The sequence below is a fragment of the Doryrhamphus excisus genome, chromosome 10 (genome assembly GCF_030265055.1).
Source record: "Doryrhamphus excisus isolate RoL2022-K1 chromosome 10, RoL_Dexc_1.0, whole genome shotgun sequence".
NCBI lineage: Eukaryota > Metazoa > Chordata > Actinopteri > Syngnathiformes > Syngnathidae > Doryrhamphus > Doryrhamphus excisus.
This window is the reverse complement of record NC_080475.1, coordinates 9,923,419-9,938,647: the sequence shown is the minus strand read 5'-3', so window position 1 is coordinate 9,938,647 and position 15,229 is coordinate 9,923,419. Positions and strand designations below refer to the sequence as shown.

The window sequence follows — 15,229 nt, the reverse complement described above, 5'->3', positions numbered from 1 at the left end:
CCACTGCTCATGGCATCATGCAAGCTGCTTCCATTTATTCAATTACCTTTTCTCTTCTTGTCCAAGGTTTAGCATTCAACGTATGTATGAACACATGTAGCTTAAAACCCTCAGGACCTGTCCAATGGCGGAACCTTCTGCTCCTCCATCCGTACATAGTACATTAGTTGCCAGCCTTGAATCTTCGGCATCATCCATCTCTAGTTTATTTATTTCATTGACGATTTTACTGAATTACTTTCAGTTGTGTGTACTGACCATTGCAGGGAACCTGAATGCGCACATGGATGTAGCTCATAACAGGCATGCTAAAGAACTCAATGCTATCCTTGACATGTTTTGTCTAACATGTGACAGAACCTACCCATTGAAAAAGGGCATAAGCATGATGCCTGGATTAGCCTGCTGCTGTGTTTAATGTGACTGTCAGGAACAGAGGTGGTCTACATGGTGTTGCACATTGAGGCCTCTGTTGCGCAGTCCAGTAGGCCCTACTCATTTTAAGGCAATGAAAAGTATTCATTTGATTGGTTAAGTTAGACTCGGCTGTGTTAAACTCTCACACACCTTCTCTCCTCCTTCTTTTCCACTTGTGCCGGTGGGAAAGAACGGAGGCGTGGGTGCGCAGAGCTGCGCCCGACTGCGCTGCTCACGAAAATTGCGCAGTTAAATCTTACACTTTTGCCTGCCTGCTGTTGTGGATGCAGGACACAAAGATCTCTTCATTGGAGAGGAATATCAGAGACTTAGAAGATGAAGTCCAGATGTTAAAGACCAGCAGCCTGCTACATCCTGATGACAGGCAGGATGAGCTCAAGCAGGTCTACAAGAGCCACTCTAAATTCATGAAGTCCAAGGTAGAATGTTTGAGACAGCTCTGCATTGCATGACCTAAGTGTTGCATGCTTCTATTAAAAACTTCAACTGTCCAAGAACCTGTTCTGTCCATGTTCATGTCCATGTGTCCAATGCATGCAAATGTGTTGGTTCACATAAAGCATGGACCCACAGTTTCTTCTTTGTTTGCCCATTTGAACAGAACTTGAGCTTGAGCTTATCCCAGCCAATTTCGACTGAAATGATGACTCTCTAGAGGCAACCATTTTTATTCACATTCACATCATCACTGATCGGAAACCAAACCCACACTGGCATCTCAATGAGGCCTGGACGAGATCCCAAGTGAGAGAAGAACCCGGAACCCAAGAACCCAGCAAAGGATTCAACCACAGCAAACAGAGTTGCACCTCCAAGATCAAGAACTCAGGTTTCAAGATGCAGTAGCACCTACCTCACCTTCACCACAGGAGGCATCTACAACCTCTTCATGCTTCATTAATGTTCCTGACTCCACCATCACCCATGAAAGCTTAGTTTTGTCTTTCGTCATTGATGTTTTATAAGACAGCTCATTAGTCAGTGAATCAGGGTTCCTAATTATTTTTAGGTGTTTAGACCAAATTCCTGTTGAATTTTTTTTTTAATTTCTGGCAAGCGCTCTTATTTTTGTGTCCTTGTCCAGGCCTCATCACCATCCGCGTCCTCCATCAGACCAGCTCCCTCTTTCCCAGTCCCTACTCAACAAACCTGGATCCCAGAACAAACAGAAGTAGTCCAAATAGTAGTCAATGTCGAACACGTTTAAATTGTAGAATATTATCGTTAGTCTTGCGCCTATCTATTCCTATGTCGTCTCTCCAATATATCATAACCTCTGAGTTGCTTTCTGACCGCACCTTTACCCTGTCTTTTCCTCATGCAGGCTCTTTAGAGAGTGATTATTTCAAAACATGCACTGTTCCAGTCTTAATTTTACTGCTCGCACAATTACAGAAATCTGTCCCCCAATCAGCTTTGTAAATTTTTGGCACCAGAAGTCAGATGACAATCTTTTGCACATAGCTAGCCTCAGCGCAGAAAGCAATTCATTTCCACTGTGGATCCTGCTTTATAGAACTATCTCTCAATTTTGTTGCATGGAAGGTGATCATAGAGCATGTTGAACAGAAAGGAATGAGTGATTGTCTGCTGGGTTAAGTTTGGCTCCCAAGCAATACATTCCCAATTGATTTAAGCTACTCAGAACTTGTTGTGTGCATGAGCGTAATTAAAAAGAAAAGTGTTAATATGCATATCAGTCCCCGCTTGAATGACTAACCCAAGTGTTTGTGTGTGACTGCCAGATAGAGCAGCAGAAGCAGGAGCTGAACAAGAAGGAGTCCGAGATGCAAGCCCTGCAGACCAAACTGGAAACGGTCACCAATCAGAACTCGGACTGCAAGCAACACATTGAGGTGCTAAAGGAGTCGCTCAGCGCTAAGGAGCAACGTGCCAATACACTGCAGACTGAGGTTAGTTTGAACTTTCGTTGATGTCACTGCGCTGTCGTTCGGGAAAAAGTCGGAGTACAACTGCTGGTCCTCTGCATTTAGAGGAGCCAGATAAAGTGACTTGGACGTCCGATCAGGACCTCCTTGGGGAGGTGTTCAGGGCACATCCTATCGGTAGGAGGTCTCAAGAAAGTCCCAGGATATACAGTATTGGAGAGACTATGGTTGAATCCCAATTCTACCCCTTACCCATCGGTTTTGCGCATTCAAGAGAATCAAGTGGTGTCCCAATTCTTAGTGGCTCTTTCCCCTTGGCCCTGGGTTTTAAGGGGTAGAATTGGGATTCAAGTCTCTCAACTGGCCTGGGAACGTCTCAGGATCTGCTGGGAGAACCTGGACAAAGTGGCCTGGATGTGGGAAGTCTGGGCTTCTCTGCTTTGGCTGCTGTCCCTGTGACCCCATCCCGGATAAGTGGTAGTGGGTAGTGGAAAGTAACTAAATGTTAATGGTTTTATTTCATTTGAACATGCATCAGATTACAATTGAGTGCATCCCATAATCAGTTCCCAGTTCCACATGTTCAAAAGAAGTAGGAAGAAGCAAAGCTTATTAAATCCTGCCCCTCCATCTGGTACTTTTACAATCGGTAACTCTTACATTTGCTCACTTCCTGCTTTCCATAATACAGTTTAAGGTTTTTTTTTGTTTTTTTTTTTAAATAATGTACCTCATACCGAAGTACGAGGTGATATGATTAAGATCTTATGCTATGATTAAGATCTTGTTAAAAATGATTGGTGCAACTACTTTTCGTCTGTCTGTGTAAGTGAAATGTGTAAGAAACAAAGTCTGAAAAGTTTATTTTGATGTGTGCCCCTAAATTTTCAGCTTGCGTTCCTAAAATTTCAATTTAGTTAAGAAATCTGAACCTTGCCAATATTTAAGCACAGAGTATTTTTCGGCCTTTGATAAACAACCGGCTTCTATATTTGGATGAATTACAAGGGTCATTAACTTCAGAAGGCTGCAGTCGGCTGGTAGTGTTTTGTTCTTCGGTCTTTGAAGTCCCTAAACTGTACGGCTCCAATGACTTTATCGCCGCATGTTGTGTATACCGACATTATGTGTACGCGGAGGCAAGGAACAATTTTCTCCATCACTCTGAAGACTTGGAACTGATACTTTTTATCGCTGTGTTCCCCCTTGTTGAAAACTGCTAGCTTTGCCCACTCATCACTACAGGAAGCAATTTGGACCAAAATGAGGCCTAATTGACCATACATGTGAAAGGAATTTTGGCTGTTGTTGTGAATACATCATAGTCATAGGAACTGGTTTCTGTGGGTGGTGTTGGTTTCAGTGGGTGGTTTTGTGAGAGCACCCAGGTGTCGATTAAGCTCAGGGTTGATGTGTAGACATACCACATTTTTAGAGTTCGGATTTGACACACACATATTGGCATTTATCCAAAAGAGTGGTATCCAACCTTCTATGACAGGGGTCTCAAACTCAATTTACTTGGGGGGCCACTGGAGTTCGGGTCTGGGTGAGACTGGGCCGCTTCAGGTTTTCCCCCCAAAAAACAAAACACATTTATTAAAAACAAAAAATATTAAAAAACTTAATAAAATAAACAAATCAAGAATAAAGAAAATCAATCAATCAGTAATAAATAAATAAATATAATAATAATAATAAAACGGCAAATAATAAAAACTTAAGAAACCACATATAGTTGGTGGGTAGACAAATTATTTTTTTCAGATTAAAATGAACAAAGCATTATTAGAGCCCTGTAGACATGACAAAACACGACTATAGTCACATTTATACTTTTTATTTACAACATATTGCGCAACTGCCGGGTCTTGAGACACATGCTAACTCGCAAACTAGAGAGCTAGCAACCTAAACGGTAGCCTTCAAGTTATTCCCTTTCAGCTTAAATAGCCAAAAACTTACCACTTCCACACGGATAGGGAGGCTAACTATTAACAGTTATCTCAACAGTACCAATTTCGCTTGTCTGCTAAGCAAAAAGCTTATCTACTAAGGAAAAACAGTATAAGAGAGAAAATGCATGATGTTAATGAATAAAAGAAATGTAAACGAATACATGAAATACAGTTAGTTATAAGGCGGTTTTAAAGTGACCTGATCCGAATATGACCGACGAGGTCACTTTTCTCAGGTCCTTGGTTGCTGGCATTGTGCGATTTGGGATGCAGTTTAAGCAGCAAAGTTTTTGGGCTCCCCAAAATAAACACAGAACTGTCCAAAATAAAGCCCCTGCAGAAACCATGTGAAAAAACCATAAAGTCCAGTTGCATACGTCAGAATAGGGCTTTAATGGTTTATGCTTTAATTGTTAAAATGTAGAATATGAAGATGTGCAGATAAATATGCACTCCCGACATTGTTCACCTCAAATTAAATCAAAGATCTTTGTGTTGATTTATCCCACATGTGTCTTTTTCAATGTCAAAACATGCTGAAGATCAATAAAACACACATGCACCAGAGCAATGGTTTGGCTGTTCGTTTGAGGCTGCTAAGACGGCCAGAAACAACACATGGCTTTCTTTTCACTTCCAGCTTGTCTCACCTCCGGGTCGCATCATTTTAGTTAAACCACTTAACCTCTAATATTAATCCACACATCTAAATAAATACAAACAAACATACAAAGACACATTCTGTACTTTTAAATGTTCTCTCACGATAGAGAACCGCCTTCTTTATTTTTAATTTTAACACCATGTCGACATTCCCTTGCTTTGATTCAGCACACAGGTTTTGACACGAAACAGTTACTCAAAATAATAGCCGACTTTTAACTTTAATGGTTGTTTGGGGGGTGTTGACGTGAATATGCGGTGAACACGATTACCAGACAGGAAGCTGTTAAAATGTAACATTTGAACCTGTATGGTGCTTAGTTTCTACCACTAATACTCGGTAGACTGTTCGACTCCAATGGGAAAAACACATAGATAATTATGTTGAAACAGTCAAACAGGCAAATATGTTCTCCTTATAGCCAACATTATATTCACCTTGGGTAGTTCACACAAACGGATAAATGTTGTACCAAACATAGCATGGTGGAAGTTATTGATATTACTAACAAAATATGCCCATCGATTTATATGATTGTTGTTTGACCTTGTGTCGGTCAGATTGTTTTTCCCCCACTGAAACTTTTTGTGGGCGGCACGGTGGTCTAGGGGTTAGTGCGCAGACCTCACAGCTAGGAGACCAGGGTTCAATCCCACCCTCGGGCATCTCTGTGTGGAGTTTGCATGTTCTCCCCGTGCATGCGTGGGTTTTCTCCAGGTACTCCGGTTTCCTCCCACATTCCAAAAACATGCTAGGTTAATTGGCGACTCCAAATTGTCCATAGGTATGAATGTGAGTGTGAATGGTTGTTTGTCTATATGTGCCCTGTGATTGGCTGGCGACCAGTCCAGGGTGTACCCCGCCTTACGCCCGAAGACAGCTGGGATAGGCTCCAGCACCCCCGCGACCCTCGTGAGGAAAAGCGGTAGAAAATGAATGAATGAAACTTTTTGTGACATTCCAAACTTCCGATGACATTCCACACACCTGTTGACAACATACATGATGGCGAGCTACCTTACCAAACAAACCTACTTCTGAGTGCTTCAATGTTTTTGTAGTCCTGAAAGTCAATATTTTCTGGATATTAAAAGTTCAGCAAAAATGCCCCAAAAACTCAGAATTCTGAAAATGTCTGACAGTCAATGAGTTAAAGCATCTTGGGATTGACTGGCGACCAGTTTAGGGTCTACACAGACTCTCACCTGAGAGACTCCGGTTCCGATGACCCTAATGTGCATAAGCAGTATAGAACATAAACAGCTTGTATTTGAGGATGGGACTGTGATGAACTCGAGAAACGAGACATACCAAAAACTCAAAGTCTGCGTCCGATCAACAAAACAATGAATTCACTTGGATAACCAGAACGCAGACCTGAATCAGTTTTAATCTGGTGGGTTATGCAACCACATTTTTTTTTTCTTCAACTTGTTTTTATTCCTGTAATAGATTCTTGTTTATTTGAATAGGCATATTTTCATATTAGAATGGCAATGTTTTATCACTGATATCACCAAACCCTGATATTGTAGTTGGTTGGGTGTGTTGACTTTGTTAATTGTATATACATTGTAGATATTGCGGTGTGTATTTTTAAACCCATTTGAAGGTCAGAAAGGATTAAAGATTTACATCAAGAAATTTGTGGTGCATCAGGAATGTTTTTTGGCTCATCTAGATTCCCACAATGAGTATACTCATGGGAATGTCACAGTGACTTTGTATGTGTCCACCAGATTTGGTCTTCCACGGTCTTCCCATTGTCTCTACTTATTCGTCTTGTATGTGATTGACTCATGTGGACCCTTTTTTGTGTTTTTTATCTTCTGCTGCCAGAAAAAAAAACATAAACTTTATGATGAAATGAGAGACAGAGATGTTTTTTTTTTTGAGTCTCTGTTTCACTTTGCTTCCAGCGTCCAGGATACACATTTAGAGCTATCCTTGAAGGTTGGTTTGAGCCTGAGGGAGGGAAGTCCTTTTCAAAGTGTATTGGGAGACTTTTTGCGGGATGATTCTGTAGTTCACATTAGAGCTGCAGCCTGTGGCGGTTCTGGCTTGAATGACGGCCTGGGTGTATTGAAAATGAACAGCAGTTAGTCCGTAGCCAGCAAGTAACGTTGGCTTATTTGATCATATACATTCCATAATGTGGTGCACATAAAGTCATGCTATGGTGCCATATGTTATCTTTGGCTCCGTTCACCTCCCGATACATTGTGCACCTGATAGTTTTGATGAACCAACTATTTTGTTTTTTATCTAAAGTTACTTGATGCACGGTTGCGCCGTGTGCATCTGACACTCAACAACTCAATACATATAACATGCATTGACTTCTTTCATTACTACACGGTGAACGGGCACAATCATACATCAGTCAATGTTTTGCTGTACTTGCACGTACTGAACACGGTGCTTTTAAGAGCTTGTCTCTATTTTGGTTTATTTCTAAAGTTACTTTGTAAACTTGTTCTGTAACACGCTGTACGGACCTGCCGCACAAAGGCGGCATCAAGCATTCTGCATTCATGGTTGGTATAAAATATTACTCCCCTCTAAATACGTTGGAGTATGCACCTTGCAATCTTAAACTTGTTTCATAATGACACGGTGAACGGGCACAATCGTACATCAGTCACTGTTTTGCTGTACTTGCTCCTTTCTGGTGGTTTGACTGGTGATATGAAGTCAGTTCAAAAATTGCTTGCAGTACTGAACGCAGTGCTTTTGAGAGCTTCTCTCTATTTTGGTTTATTCTAAAGTTACTTTGTAAACTTGTTCTGTAACACGCTGTACGGACCTGCCGCACAACAGTGGCATCAAGCATTCTGCATTCATGGTTGGCATAAAATATTACTCCCCTCTAAATACGTTGTAGTATGCACCTTGCAATCTTAAACTTGTTTCATAAAATGCACAAAATTTTTAACAGGACAGCGAGCACAACTGTGCATCAGTCACTTTTTTTTCTCATGAAGTAACCCAGGATTAACACAATAAAATTTCAGGGACAAATGGTGCATATTTGATGGGAATTCTCCATGTTTTAAGCCATATAGAACTTTAGGTTTCTTTCATCCGTCCATTTGAGTTTTTTTTTTTTTCTGGCAGTGGTCGATGCTTTTAGAGTGTGTTCTTATTGTACTATCCCAGCTTAGTGGGCCCGGTGCAGGTGAGAGTGGGGATTTCCTCTTCAGACTTTCTACTACATTCTTGCTAAATTGCTCTTTACCAGGTGGAATTGAGGGGCAGGGGGTCTCTTTGCACTCATGTTGCAAAAACCTGAACTTCAGCACGCATTGATGTGAGCGCTCTAACATACCAAAGGTGCAAGGATTAGTGGTGTCACCCGGTTTTCTGTGAGTGTAATGCGTGTGTGTTAAAGCAGCAAAGGGAGGACAGAACTCAACTCAGTTTTAGACTCTGGTTGTCTGCCAGACGAGCAATATAAGACATGCTGCACCGTCTTACACGGGAGGGTCTTGGCCTGCTTCTAATGCCTCTTGTGAGAAGAGCACTGTGTTCCTGGAGCCTGTGAGGTGCACTCTTGATCTCCACACCCAGAAACGTACACTTTTGCGTGCCCGCAAAAAGACTGCTTTTCATTTTGCAAAAGAAAGTTTGTATTAGTCTGTATTACAAGATTAAGAAATCATATTCTTCTACCGATAATACATCTTTACTAACCCAACTTTATTGCAGCTGATGTGGGTTTAGGTCCCAATCAGTGATTTTACATGAGTGGTACTTTTACAATAAGTAACTGTTACATTTGTTCACTTCCTGCTTTCCTAATATAATTTAAGTTTTTTTTTTATTAATTTTTTTTTAAATTTTTATTATTATTATTGTTATTATTATTTTTCATTTTGGTATAGATCAGATTACAATTGAGTGCATCCCATAATCAGTTCCCAGTTCCACATGTCCGAAAGGAGTAGGAAGAAGCAAAGCTTATTAAATCCTACCCCTCCATCTGGTACTTTTACAATCAGTAACTGTTACATTTGTTCACTTCCTGCTTTCCATAATACAGTTTAAGGTTTTTTTAATTTTTTTTTAAAATAATGTACCTCGTACCGAAGTACTCGGTGATATGAGCATCCAATGCCATAATGGGTACCATAGTAAGTGTCAATATAGTGATATATATAGCACATCATGACTGGTTCAAGACTCTTCATCCTTGTATTTAGCAAATTTTATTTATTTATTTAATCAATTTTTATACATTTTTATAATTTTTTTGTAGTTTTTTAAAATTTTTAGGTTTTTTTTTTGTCATGTACCGAAGTACAAGGCGATATGAGCATCCATTGACATAATGGGTTTGAAGAATAACTAGATCAGCAAGTTGAAGTATTTGTGATTTTAGAAACTACATATTGAAAGTCAATATGTAGTATTCTGGTTACAAGACGTCGGTAATGTTAAAATTGATAAGACATGACATTATATTGCATTACCTTCACACCGCATGCTATGGCATGTCTGGAAAAAAAACTCTCCTCCAATTATGTGTGGAAGTGGTATGTTTTTGGCTTTGAATTTTGTCCTTCTTAACCACTCTGTTTGAAACCCTTTTTTTTTAAGTTTGGAATAAACAAATTGGAAGCTAACTGATAGTTCCGCATCATGTTTGAAGCAGTGGCAGCCTATTTAAATGCAATAAACAAGAGATGATCTTGAAAAAGCCATGTTTTGGGGTTTATACTCAAATTACCCCTACTAGCAAACACGCTGGTAATGCCATTAGATGCCGAGCTTCAGAAAAGAGATACACATAATACTCCTGACATCCAGTGGAAGGTTTTATGTGTTTGTGTGGGGCTCCTCACTGCAGGCAGTAAAGACTGATATACAGCCAACAGACTTTAATGTGTGAGTGTAGAGTGTGCAGACAGATGTTTGGCAGCTCTGGACATCATCATACTTGACACGCTCACACACACTTTTAGTTGACTAGCGTACAGTGGTTCAAAGCTCAACTTATACCACTTTGAAAAATTAACAAGTAAAACTTCGTATGACACATAAAGTAAAAAAAAAGTATATAGATATATTGATTCTAATACTGTTTTGTAGTATTTTTGTCTGTATTTTAAACTACCTCTATCAAGTAGGCAATAGAACACTGCCTGAAAACGGCTTTGCTTACACAATTAATCATGATTAATCCTTATGTCTGCTGGACTAAACCGAGTTAACTCGGTGTTTTGTGTCTTTAAGGTCGATGCCCTGCGAGTGCGATTAGAGGAAAAAGAGCAGTTCCTGTCCAAGAAGAACAAGCAGCTTCAGGACCTGACTGATGAAAAAAGCACCCTAACCGGAGAAATCAGAGACATGAAGGACATGTTGGATGTCAAGGAGAGGAAGGTCAATGTCCTTCAGAAGAAGGTATGTACACCCACTTGGCACCCACGTGCAGACTAAAGAGTCGTGTATCTTTTTATTTTTATCTCTCACAGCTCATATCTGCATTTTTTTATTTATCTATAGTCGTCCCGATACGTTGCGGTTTGAACATCGGTCACTCATTTGAGCATCAGTCACAAAATATTCCTCATTCATTCATTTTCTACCGCTTTTCCCTTACGAGGGTCGCGGGGGGTGCTGGAGCCTATCCCAGCTGTCTTCGGGCGAGAGGCGGGGTACACCCTGGACTGGTGGCCAGCCAATCACAGGACACATATAGACAAACAACCATTCACACTCACATTCATACCTAAAAGTCGCCAATTAACCTAGCATGTTTTTGGAATGTGGGAGGAAACCGGAGTACCCGGAGAAAACCCACGCATGCACGGGGAGAACATGCAAACTCCACACAGAGATTGCAGAGGGTGGAATTGAACCTTGGTCTCCTAGCTGTGAGGTCTGTGCGCTAACCACTCAACCGCCGTGCCGCCGAAACAAACAGGTTTATACATATAAATTATTTTGACTTTTCATCAAACACTTATGCTAGATCTTGTCCAACGATAAGGGAGCAATAGATATTAAAATATTATATATAATATAAGATATTAAATATTTAAATATTTATCGACATTTTTCATGATGTGAAAAATACAAGATGAGCGGAAGAGATGGAAAATTGCCACTGAATTTTTCTGTTACAGGTCTTTAACCTCTAAAACAGGGGTCTCAAACATGCGGCCCACGGGCCAAAAGTGGCCCACAGGACACAAGTTTGAGGCCCCCGCCTTGATATGAAAGTTTAATGTCAGTGCGGCCCGCGCAAGTTTGATATGGATGCTGTATGGTATCATGTACCCAGAAAAAAATAATTACGTTTGATTCATGTTCATGTTAAAGGTTAAATAACTGTTAATAGTTATCCTCCCTATCCGCGTGGAAGTGGTAAGTTTTTGGCTATTTAAGTTGAAAGGAAATAACTTGAAGGCTACCGTTTAGGTCGCTAGCTCTCTAGTTTAGAGTTAGCATGTATCTCAAGACGCTGCAGTTGCGCAATATGTTGTAAATAAAAAGAGTATAAATGTGACTATAGTCGTGTTTTGTCATGTCTACAGGGCTCTAATAATGCTTTGTTCATTTTAATCTGAAAAAAAATAATTTGTCTACCCACCAACTATATGTGGTTTCTTAAGTTTTTATTATTTGGTGTTTTATTATTATTATTATATTTATTTATTACTGATTGATTTTCTTTATTCTTGATTTGTTTATTTATTTTTCATCTTATTTTGTGTAGAAAAATAAAAATTAAGATATTTGAGAACAGTGGAATGCTTTATCAGAATTTTTCTTGTAGAAAATCGGAACAAAAGCAAAGTTTATTCATTTTTCTGTTTTTAATAAATGCGTTTTTTTTTTTTTTTTTGGAAAACCTGATGCGGCCCAGTCTCACCCAGACCCTAAAATGTGTCAGTTTGCATGATTGTTTTGTACTAAATCATACCAGTTACCTTTTAGTCATTAGTTCGACTTTACCAGTCTATTTTTATAACTTGTCTATGAGACTTTAAGGTTCTTTTGATTGGTCGCAAGCGACTTGATTGTTAATAGAAGAAGTAATACTTGTATGTACCGTAGACAATTACCAGTATTTCCTTTGGGCCTCCCCTTGGACAGCCACCATGACTTATAGCGTGGTGCCGTGATGTCACTGTTCCTCATACTTCCAATCTGAATTTAACCAAGAGTTGAGTAACCGCCTGTTCAACGAAGAAGCCATTTTTCTGCTTTTCCCGTATGACAACGCAGAACAGTGGGAGCTCTGTTCAAACCCCTTCGTCTGTAGCACCGTGACCAATGCATAATCATGCATTTATTTATTTATTTTTCATTTTTTTGGTTGATTTTTCGCCAGGGAGGTAGGGTTTGTGAGAGGCAACACGGTGCAGAGACGGTTGTGGTGCGGTTTTTGGCGTACATGTGTTATTCATGTTCAAACATTGTGGTCGTCTCAATCCATATTCATGCTTTTAAAAAGCCCGAGCTTTGTGCGTTGGAAGTATAGTATCCCCTATCGGGTTGCCTCCCTATGGCAACCGCAGACGGGCAGCTTCGGTTACGTCTGCCTCGGCTGCACTGGACATATGTGTGGCGGCTCTATAGAGGGATGCCCTGGACACAAGCATCTCTGTTGATTCTGGTCGTGTCAAACAGGTCCCCCTTGACTATCTCAGGGGAGTGCATCTCCATTTTGGTGCGTGGAGAAATGTGTCATCGCTAGCTCTGGCCTAGATGGAGTAACAGAGATAAAATCCTACCCCTCCATCTGGTACTTTTACAAGCAGTAACTCTTACATTTGTTCATTTTTTCATTTTATTATTATTTTTTTGGTGGCCTAAAACAATTGAGTATCTCTACTAAATCTGTTTTATTTCATTTGAACATGCATCAGATTCCAATTGAGTGCATCCCATAATCAGTTCCCAGGTCCACATGTCCAAAAGGAGTAGGAAGAAGCAAAGCTTATTAAATCCTACCCCTCCATCTGGTACTTTTACAATCAGTAACTGTTACATTTGTTCACTTCCTGCTTTCTATAATACAGTTTAAGGGTTTTTTTTTTTTTTTTTTAAATAATGTACCTCGTACCGAAATTACTGTGATTTAATCAGTGTTTGCAGTATTGGTGAGTAACTGTTACATTTGTTCACTTCCTGCTTTCCATAATACAGTTTAAGGTTTTTTTTGTTTGTTTGTTTTGAATAATGTACCTCATACCGAAATTACTGTCATTTAATCAGTGTTTGCAGAACTGGTGAGTAACTGTTACATTTGTTCACTTCCTGCTTTCCATAATACAGTTTAAGGTTTTTTTTTGTTTTTTGATTTTAAATAATGTACCTCGTACCGAAATTACTGTCATTTAATCAGTGTTTGCAGTACTGGTGAGTAACTGTTACATTTGTTCACTTCCTGCTTTCCATAATACAGTTTAAGGTTTTTTTTTTAATTTTTTTTATTTTTTTTAAATAATGTACCTCGTACCGAAATTACTGTCATTTAATCAGTGTTTGCAGTACTGGCGAGTAACTTACATTGTTCACTTCCTGCTTTCCATAATACAGTTTAAGGTTTTTTTTTGTTTTTTTTTTTTAAATAATGTACCTTGTACTGAAATTACTGTCATTTAATCAGTGTTTGCAGTACTGGTGAGTAGCTGTTACATTTGTTCACTTCCTGCTTTCCATAATACAGTTTAAGGTTTTTTTTTTGTTTTTTTTGTTTTTTTTTTTAAATAATGTACCTCGTACCGAAATTACTGTCATTTAATCAATGTTTGCAGTACTGGTGATATGGTATATTTAAAAAAAAAAAATCAAAGAGGAAGTACATGATCCAGCTTGCGTTTGCTTGTAGTAACTGGAGTAGAACCTATTGATCTGAATTTGTACGCATCAGACAGCTCTGGTAAGCATCAGGCAGCACTCAATCTCCAGCTTTGATATTTGAAACACGTTTCAAGAAACAGCCAAAATTGCTGCATCGGTGAACGTGTTGCAGTGCACACGGGCCCCGGGGGGTACGCAGAGTGGGGGCGCGCTGCGGGCTGCCCTGGAAATATTCCAAGCTAAGTGATTGAGTGTGCGTATCAACTGCGTTTCTCGGATTCTCCGAGATAAGTCTGAACTGTACACATGCATTCCCGGCGCTGTGATGAGGCCACCAATGTCTTTCATCCTAATGCATTCCATCTGACCAATCACAGCCCAGACACATGGCTGCAGATAAGACCATCAGAGCTCGAGAGGGTCCGGTAAAAAAAAGGCTTCTCATGGACCCTCCGCTGCTCCTATCAGCAATCACACGGAGTTAATGTTAAGGGCCCGAGGCCGACTGATTGGAGTCAGGCTATTTATCACTCAGGACAAACCCAATGTCGGGTTGCAGCTGTTCGAGTCCGTCTTCTGCCTGACCACAACACCTGCATTTCAGTCCGCCAATGAAGAATGCATGTCTGAGTGTATACTGATTATTACAAAAAAAAAAATACAATTGCATAAAAATGGGTCATAATTTGAGCTTTGCCGTATTTTTAACTATATTACAGCATTGGACCTGTCGTAGCAAATATGCTAAAACACTAAGTTGACAAACTGCAGCTGCTGTACGTAACCCCCAGTGGATAAGATTAGTTTCTCGGTCCAAACAAAAAGGAAAAATGGGAATAAAAATCAAACATCTGGGTAATTACACAGTAATTACTATCGCATTCTACAGCTAAGGTGTGGCTTCAGATAAACGTAAACGTGGTTCAACTTAGCTAAAACACACACGTCATGTTTGTCAAAATTTTCCTGATCATAACACGTCCAGCAATATTTAATATTTACGCACCATATTTGCTATTTACACAGCAGCCATGTAGTATTACTGCAAGCTGAGGACCGCCTGGTGACTGAATGTTTCTGGTTTGATGATCCGTGGGTTTGTTGGCTAGACATCCTTGAGCAAGACCTGTAATCTGTAATTGCTTGCACCCATGATTTACATCCGCTACAACTGGTTTGTGGTTTAAAAAAAAAAAAAAAAAGTAAAAAAAAATAATAACAGTAACGATCCCTTCTTATTATACTTACTGAAATATGCTTTGGACCTCCCTTCTTTTCCTCGCTCTTCCTGTGTTGTTATTCTGGATGATAAAATCTACTTAATCTATGTATGAAAGATGACACATTCATACTCAAATGAACTTAAAACAAAACATATGCAAATAATATAAACATTGCTAGCATATATGCATGCACCTGCACTATCCACTAGTGTTTCCTTTAAGTATCACTGAATACTTGCTTGT

At 39.7% G+C, this 15,229-nt stretch overlaps 1 protein-coding gene across 2 annotated transcripts in view; it reads left to right on the top strand.

Moving 5' to 3' along the window:
* LOC131136511 (ERC protein 2-like) overlaps positions 1–15,229 on the top strand; it is a 122,361-nt gene that overhangs the window by 12,142 nt on the left and 94,990 nt on the right. Inside the window, exons 4-6 of one of the 2 annotated variants that reach the window (XM_058083417.1) lie at positions 708–857; positions 2,184–2,351; positions 10,185–10,352. In XM_058083417.1, the coding sequence (XP_057939400.1) occupies positions 708–857; positions 2,184–2,351; positions 10,185–10,352 (486 nt within the window). The remainder of the gene's footprint in view (positions 1–707; positions 858–2,183; positions 2,352–10,184; positions 10,353–15,229) is intronic. The other variant, XR_009131749.1, reaches the window with a different exon arrangement.